This window comes from Malania oleifera, chromosome 3, assembly GCF_029873635.1.
Source record: "Malania oleifera isolate guangnan ecotype guangnan chromosome 3, ASM2987363v1, whole genome shotgun sequence".
Classification (NCBI taxonomy): Eukaryota; Viridiplantae; Streptophyta; class Magnoliopsida; order Santalales; family Ximeniaceae; genus Malania; species Malania oleifera.
The window spans coordinates 42,701,628-42,710,385 of record NC_080419.1 but is presented as its reverse complement, the minus strand read 5'-3'; the positions used below and the strand labels follow the sequence as shown (position 1 = coordinate 42,710,385).

The window sequence follows — 8,758 nt, the reverse complement described above, 5'->3', positions numbered from 1 at the left end:
GTCGATAGACCAATGCAAACAGTCAACCGACCTCTCTTCATTTTGAAACTGTAATCGTTGGCTACAAGAGGTCGATTGGCACTTACATCTGGTCGACCGCTAATTCTAAAAAATGCTTGTTTTGCATTCTCTTTTGATTTCTTTGATGATTTCAAGTGTTTTAGTGTCTTTATGCATGGTAGAGCATCTTTAATGATGTTGGTTGATCTTTTCTTCATAAATTTCAAGGTTTTTCTACAAAAAATCACTTTTTTCATTAAAAAAAAAAAGGATTTGTATGAGTTTTCTATAAAAATAAAAAAAATTAAAAAAAAAACCATTAATGGTTTTGCAAAATTTTCAAATTGTTTGGGTTATACATCCATAAAATGGCATTTTAGTGTTCTCGAACCTTTTCAATAACGGTTAAGTCGGGTTTGTAGTTTTCCTTCCGAAAGTCCACACTTTTCAAATGGTTTTATGATTTTCCATCAAAGTAAACCAAAATGTCTTTTAGAAAATTTACTTTGTTAATAAACTATTCATGATGCGATTATTGAATGGCTTAAAAAGTCTCTTTTTTGGAAGACAAAACAAGGGATTTCAAATTAGGTTTTGTGGTTTTCCTTCCAAAGAAACCAAATTCATGCGAATTCCAAGTGTTTTTTCATAAAGAACCCAAAAAATGTTTTTAAAATTAAATTAAAAAAGTTTTTTTGGGAATTACATATGATTTTATTCCTCTTTCCAATATATGCAGTCAATTTACTTTGCAGATCCAGCTATAATTAACAAAATATCTATATCCCTCCTTCATCGCTTCTTCATTTTTCATTGTTGTTTGTGTATCATATGAATCGTATGCATTATGTATGTTTATTTAATTAGGCATTAAAGTAGTAGGACTTCCACAAGTTGTACAAAAATCTTTTAAAAAGGAGTAAAGGTTAAACATTTTCAAAATTATATATATATACACAAACACAAGGTAAGCATAGTACCATTCATGAGAATGGGTGTTTCAAGGTGCTAATTCTTTGAATTCTCAAGAATTTAAAGTGTTACTTTTCCTTTGCATAATTGTGCTATTGAATCTAATCTTTTCAAAAGGCTTTCATTTGTTTTGATTTTTCAAAATAAAATAAAATGGCGAGTCTATTTTCAAAGATAAAAAAGGAAAAGTTAGATGCATCAATGGTTTGGTGGTTTATACTTGTTTGATTTCAAAACGATCACCAAATATTGACAAACTAAAAACAAGTCCTCAAAATTTGAAGTTGGCAATGTGCATTCATTCCAGAATTTGTTTGACACTTGAAAACATTTAAGAAAATGAAATTTTGGGTTTTTTTTTATGGAAAAACCATGAAACCACATGAGAATATTAGAAAGCAGACTCAGCTATACACTCACACAGTGTTTTGACTCATCAATATTACTAAAATGGCAAAGAAGTCCAAAGAAGATTGCCAAAATTTGGCATCTAGACTAGGTGGTTGGTTGCCTTTAGAGGTCGATCGATCATCTACATAAGACAGCAATTATATTTTCAAAAATTGAGGGCAGTTGACTACGCCTACAAGCCGGTCAATCGTTTGCATGCACTTTTCTTAAAATATGTAAATTTTATGCAAATTTTTTAACTCATAACATAATTTCACTCTATATGGATCCTACATGACATGTTAACACTCTTAATTAATATGCATACATAAGAATCATGCAAAAAAACTAATGCCAACTTACATTATAACAAGTACACAATAATGAAAATACGATATACTAAATGGATTTAAACCAAAATACAAAACTTAGGTGAAATTGCTTCCAAATGTAGGATAGAGAGGAAACTCTACAACCCAAAGAAAGTTATGAAAGAATGGAAAGATGAAAAAATTGATAGAATGGAGAATGGTATGAATCCTCAAATGGAAATCCCTCCTTAAATATGCATCAAACATTCCTTTAAATCCCAACAAATCCTCTCTTTTCCCCCTGGTGTGTTGGAAAAAACCTCCTACAAGGTATATTTATAGACCTTGCAAAAGTGGAGGCAAATGACCTTGAAATTTGAATTTTAAAATTTCAAAATTCAAACAAAATTAACTAGCAACTAACTACTACCAACAACCTTAGTCATAATTGGTTGACACATGGCAACGATAAGAAGACATAACACACCCGGATCCACCAACCAACCAAATCAAATGAATTCAAAATTCAAAATTCAAAATTCAAAATTCAAAATTGAACTAAATTGATCAGACGCCCCATGGAATAATCGGTTGACGACCCTATGCCACATTTCTTCACTCTTTGTTTTTTAGCTCAATTCTTCGAATATTTAGCTAAGTTTTGAATTTATTTGGGTAAAAAATGACTACCAAAAGTTATCCCTCTTTTACTAACATTTTAGAAAAAAATATATATATGTTTGAGAAAGACAAAGATTTCATTTTTTTTAATCAAACTCTACAAAGAAATGTATAGGTTTGATTAACCACTAGTCCCAATCTTTAGTGGAACTGAAACTTAGCTAAAGTCATCAAATCCACCAATGAACTCTTCTTATTTGCTTCTTGTCATAGACTTGAATGAAGTTCACACCATTGAAAATGATTTGTTGAACATATTCGAGTGTTCTAGGCTAAGTCTCATGCACTAGCCAAGTTGTTTTGTAACCTTGATGTAAAATAAAAACATTTGATTACCTTACATGTGTTTTTATAGCCTCATCAAGCCAAGGGCCAATTGTTAGGGCAATACTTTCATAAAGTCATCTTTGCCCTACCTGGAATATTGCTTGACTAGTCATATTTTGCCTCAAATTGTTTACTCTGAGTGACCCCATTTTAATTCCAAAAGCAGCTGCTTCACCTTCGACGACCTCTCTCTTGTAATTCCCCAAATGGTTGGAAATAAGTAGTTTGCCTCACCCAAGCGACCTTCCATTTAAATTCCTTGCCAGACTATCTTAGCTAGACGATTATCGCCATATCCAAGGGTGTACAAAACCTGCGCAAATAGCGCTGCTATAGTGTTACTACTAGCATGTTACTATGACATAGAGAGACCCCATGACTCACACTGGTTGATTATATTTTAGTACATTTGTAACACATTTGAGTAAACATAAATTAGCCGTGTCATAACTTTTCATTGTTTTAAAATTCATTCGGGGATTGATGATCATAATAAAATCACAAGGGTGTTTAATTGTCAGTTGATTCAAGAACAAAAATAAACATTTGTTCACTTTGACTTTTAGTCTTAAAAATATTAGTTGTAAGTTTTTTATTTTCAGTTTTTTTTTTTTTTAAATTTATATTCCTAATTTCCATTTTGTTATAACAAACAACGCCTTATTAAAGACTAGACATAATAATTTCTAGCTTCTTGTGTAAAGGTTTGGCACCGAACCCTCGAGACTAATGGAAAACCCCAATTCTACTTGCAAATTGCAATGGAAAGCGCATCATGGTTGCAAAAGTCACAAGAAACCCGAAGCCCTCATTTACTTGCCCTGCTCTACTTTAGTTAGGCATGTTCACTCTCGTGCCCCCCCCCCCCCCCCCCTTTTGCCTTTCTGGTATTAGTCCACAAATTTACTCTCACCATACCAATTTCCCTTCGTTTTCAACCTACATTAATGCAAATTCAGCGTTGGCAAAGGGAGTTTTCTTAGAGTTCGTTCATGACATGCAAGATGATTCAAAATGCTTTGACACAGCCGTCTCCCCAAACCAAGATGGTGAAATACAAGTTTTGCTCTCCTAACATGACATGATACTTGGAACATCACTCTTCAGACATCTTCAAATTTTAACTACACGTGTAACCCAGAATGAGTATTGAATCCCCATGGCATTTTTATAAATATAAGAATAGAAATTTTCCTAGCAACTCCATGAATGCAATTATTCTCAAACAAGGTAAATTAGTCTCTGTTTTTTTCCTTTTCTTTCTTCATCTTCCTCATTGATCCATTGCATGAGCATGATCCTAGGGCTTCTATATTCAGTAATCATAACAAGTTCCTCCTCATTGTTTCTCTAATCTGGTGGAGAAATTTTTTTTCTTTTCCTCATTTTTTCCTCTTTTCTCCACTCATTGTCATCCAAATCCTTCGTCTTCTCTTTACCCATCCATCCCAGCCAAACAATGTGTAAATTACTTCCATAAACTACTACTACTTCCATGTCATAGGTTTTCAAACATCCATTACACAGTTCAGTGGATTGCGTCGACAGAACACCCACCCCAGGGTTTGAATTTTGAAGTTAGAAAAGAAATGTAGTTGTTAATATAACCCTTCACATCAATTGCATTACAAAAAAATCAACAATGACTCGGCAACAACCCACAGAGTGACAAGTTAGCTGCGAAAATTTTAACACAATGACCTCTCCCCAGACCTAAAACCCTAGTCTCTGCAATGCCATGCTGTCCTCCAACCCCCAAACCCCAATCAACAAAATAAAGAATTCATGGAAAACCAATAATACTTTCTCTTTCCCCTCATCTAAAACAAATACCAAACATACTACTGTCAAAAATTCCCCTAATGGATTGATGAAACATAAACAATGAAAGTTCACTTCACTATCCTTCTAAATTCTAACCCATTACAACATATCCTAATCTCTACCTATTACTAAAAAGGACTGGAAAAAAAAATATAAAAATAAAAATAAAAATAAAAACCGGAAAAAATAAAAAAGAGAACTACCCCATATCCAGAGGCTTCGTCGCCACCACCTCACTCTGCTTCAGCTTTCTCATCTCTATTACCTTCCTGTGAGAGTTTGAATGCAGTGAGCTCGAGAAGGTCGGACTGCTCGCCGGCCGGTACTCTGGGAGGAGCCGGCCGGACTTGTACCTCACACCGCACGCGTTACAAAGCGTTTTCGGGCCGAGCGGACCCGCCCGCCACTGAGGGGTCTTCTCAGCTTGGCAATGCAGACACTTTCTCCCAGTGGCTTTGGGGGTGGTTTTGGGGGTTTTGATCTTCGCTTCGCAGTACGACCACCGCTGATGGGTGATCAAGTCAGGGAAGCCCCGGCGCCGGCGCCGACGGCGCTTGCTCCTCGCGCGGACCGGAACATGGATGCTACCGCAGCAGCTCAAAACGGTTCCTAAGCCGGCTCCAACGCCGATGTTACCGCTGCCGGTACTGTTACTGTTGCTCGTTTCAAGCACCGACACCGGGCTCCGTTGCTTCGGGAAGCTGCCGGCGTTGGTCGGGAGAATGTCAACGAATGTCTCTACCTCAGGGAAGGCATCTTTGTTCGATAGCCATTCCAGTTCTTCTTCTGCAACTTCCTGGAGATATAAGGGCAAACACAGATTGAGAATACGAGAATGTAGTCAACTCGGAAGAACTCAGGATTTGACTCGGCTAGTTAACTTTGAGTTTCGGACGAGGTATTGCCCCTACCATTTATGGATGGGCGCCCATATCATAAATGGGTGCGCCCTTACTTTTTTGGAAAGTGGGCCTTTGAATTAGTGTGGGTGTAGGATAATATCGTCTTTTTACCTACCCTCGGCACAGGTGACCGACTGACCGTATCAATATTTTTACCCTTTCTTTTTTACCACTCCCCCTCGCGTGGTTGGAGCATTCAAATTTAATTTGAAGTGCCTAAAATGCCCTTGCCAGTTGCAAGTAAAGTTTGGTGGCATTTGTTAGACACAATTATTGTCTTTTAGCGTCGATGAGCTCAAAAACTGGGCACATTTTACAATTAAAAAAAAAAAAAGTCCAATGTTCAAATACAGTGGCGCTAGACTCGGCCGAGTCAGACGCAAACACGGTCCACTCGGCCAGACTCGCCCGAGTCAAAAGAACTCACCGAGTCACAAAGGCCTTGGGCCAGAAAAGGCAGAGAAAACGCAGAAATCGGCCGATTCCAGAACAAACTCGGGCCGCATATTAAGGTTTGAGAGGGCGTGAGGAAGGAGGAAAGGGAACATCATCAACAACTTACAGGGAACGAACGGTTGCTATCATCGAGGTCCAGCTTGGTCAGGATAGAAGTAGAAGAAGGTAGACTCGCTTTGGTTTTGTCGTCATCGTCGTCGTCATCGCCTATGTCGGACGAGAAGTTCAGGAGGTCATCCACGAAGCAAGCCGCCGTCTCCAGACCCTCCATTTCTATTTCTAGTGAGAGAAAAAGAAGATGAAACCCTCAAGGGTTTTCTTATAGAGAGAGAGAGAGAGAAAATTTCCTCTCTCTTTCGGTTATATTATATCTCAACGCCGAGGGTTTTTGAGTGGGAACGAGGGGATGTCGATTTTTTGCTCATTTCATTTTCTTTTCCATTTTTCAAATCCCTTACTGGGCATTTATTCCCTGATCTCACGCCTACGTTGATTCCCTCAATCTTCCATCATTAATTCTCATGACCGCAACGGATAATCAAGCTTTTTACTCAACGCCCGCCGTCTGATTGATGTATCGAAAACGATGGCCCACATTTGTGTCTCCTAGTACATCATATGGTGGGGGGGGGCCCATGTCGGTCCGTATGATGTCGCAGCGCAGTGCACCATTCTTTCTGTGACCATGATTAATACTTTAGAATTTTCCGTTGAATCGCAGCCGTGCATAGCTGTAAATATGTTCGAATCTAAAGGGTAGAACCGTCCCAGAACGCGGATTTATGCAAAGTGGAGTGCGGACCTCTCACGCAACGGCCTACGCGCTTCCACCAATGAACTGCAACGCACACGTCAGCCAGCCAATGGGAGACGGCCACGTTGAAATTTCAATATTTGAAAATTGTGAAGATGTTTGACCCCCGAGACACCGCACGTGCCGGCGATGATCCTGTGATTCCCCAACCCCTTCCGTCGTATAGCGGTACGAATGCGGTGGCCTTTTAGTGGGTTTTCTTGAAATGGGCTGGCTGGCCCAATAGCCAGCTCGCATGTGCAGTGGGCCCACCGCCCCCGGTTTCTTGTGAGTAGGTGGTGGAGGAGCCTTGCATTATTAAAGCAACTAGTTTGTTGTATCTAAGTCTAAACTGTGCATTGCACGTTTTATTTTACAAAAAAAAAAATTATTTAATACTTATTTTTTTGTTTAATTTTTTAACTGTTGTTCAAAATTGATGTTTTATTATAAGATTATAACTTAATCTTTGGAGAGGCATTGGATTTGTAGTTGTATTGGATTTGAATAAAATAATGTATAAAATTACATTAAAATTTATCTAAATATGTCCAAATTCAAATATAAAATTTGAAATTCGCGCTCCCAAACACAAACACATTCTTAAATGCTATCTTTCATTCTATTTCAAATTTCAAATGTTAATAAATTTCTAAATAAATAACTAAATCTTATTTTTTATTGTAACGTCAACTAATAGCTTGTACCTTGAAAAGCGCACATTCCTTGGGAGTTGGGTTGATGCAAGTGACTATTAATGTAATTAAAAAAATAATTTTAACCAATTTAAATTAATTTTTATGCAATTAACTTATGTGTCAAGATATATAATTTAATGAATGTAATTATTTTTTTGAAAGGAACAAATAATATATATCTTGAATATTATGGTTATTATAGTGGATATTATTTTTTATTTATACCAAAAATAAATATATATTTTATTTATCAGTAAAACAAAGTTACAATTTTTTAGGGGACAGTGAGAGTTAAGGAGATCAATATAATGGGAAGTTACAAAAAATTTTAAAATTTTGAAAATTTAAATTATTTCATTGATTTACTTATATACCCATAAATCTTCTTTTTTATATGAACTATGAATGCACAGGATATTTAATATTTTAAATTTTTAAATATTGTGTATATAAATACTTACACAAGTTATAATTTGAAGTATAACAAAAATAAATTGATACAGCCAAAATCAATACGTCCATATTTTCAAGTATGCCCATGGAGGCAAGCAATCGTAAGGTCAGCTTTGGGTAACATTGGGTGTCTCGCGTAACTCTCACTAAATTATCAATAATCTCCAGTGCGGTTATGAAAGCAGCAATTGATGGTTTACATAACCGCTCGAAAGTTACTAACATGAGTTATTTGCAACTCATAAGTTGCTCGTAACCCTCTAGATATAATGGTACCTCATGAATGCCAAGTTGAGGAAAAGCCTACCCTTGTTATTATGAAAAGGGGAATCTTAGGAGGAGGTATTTAAGAACCCGACACGAGATAGGTGTATTAAATAAATAAGAAAGAAAAAGGAAAATTAAAAAGGGTAAAAATCAGTAGGGCTTGTCGACGAGGCTTCTATTCTTGTCGACGATGTCTCTTGTACAGCTCGGTGACGAGTTCTAGTGGTTCATCGATGAGGAAATACCAAGGGATTTTGAGAAATCCTGAAATCTCAGGCTCGTCAACGAGTCCACCTTGGCAGCAACGAATTTCTTTCTGCGGCCCGTTGATGAGGATGTCGTCTCGTCGACGAGTCTGACGAGGTCAACCAAGTTATAAATATCTTTTGGCTTGCTTAGTTGAGAATAAAACCAAAAAATCTCTCTCTCTCTCTCTCTCTCTCTCTCTCTCTCTCTCTCTCTCTCTCTCTCTCTCTCTCTCTCTCTCTCTCTCTCTCTCTTTCTAGGATTTTGGGTCGTCTGTTGCCAGAATCAACGATCCGACGTTGATACGGGGATCAAGAGGAGAATCTCTTCGAGCATAGCGGATTGGAATTTCATTTCGAGAATTTTCAGGTTTTGACCCAAAACCGAGGTAGGGATTCGATCTCATTTTCGTTTCGGTATATATGTAGTAGTAAGGAT

At 37.2% G+C, this 8,758-nt stretch overlaps 1 protein-coding gene across 1 annotated transcript; it reads right to left on the bottom strand.

Annotated features, from left to right (window-relative positions):
- Nucleotides 1-4,463: 4,463 nt before the first annotated feature.
- LOC131151570 (GATA transcription factor 1) lies at nt 4,464-7,130 on the bottom strand. Its single transcript, XM_058102811.1, has 2 exons — nt 5,970-7,130; nt 4,464-5,301 (listed from the first exon to the last, which is right to left on the bottom strand). The coding sequence occupies exons 1-2, from the start codon at nt 6,132-6,134 to the stop codon at nt 4,705-4,707; spliced, it is 762 nt and encodes a 253-aa protein (XP_057958794.1). The 5' UTR covers nt 6,135-7,130; the 3' UTR covers nt 4,464-4,704.
- Nucleotides 7,131-8,758: the final 1,628 nt, after the last annotated feature.

What these genes read in the sequence shown, in the direction of transcription:
- LOC131151570 (XM_058102811.1), bottom strand. Translation starts at nt 6,134, where the DNA reads ATGGAGGGTCTGGAGACGGCGGCTTGCTTCGTGGATGACCTCCTGAAC. An exon ending in ATAGCAACCGTTCGTTCCCT is followed by an intron (nt 5,302 to 5,969) that starts GTAAGTTGTTGA and finishes TTATATCTCCAG; the next exon opens with GAAGTTGCAGAAGAAGAACT.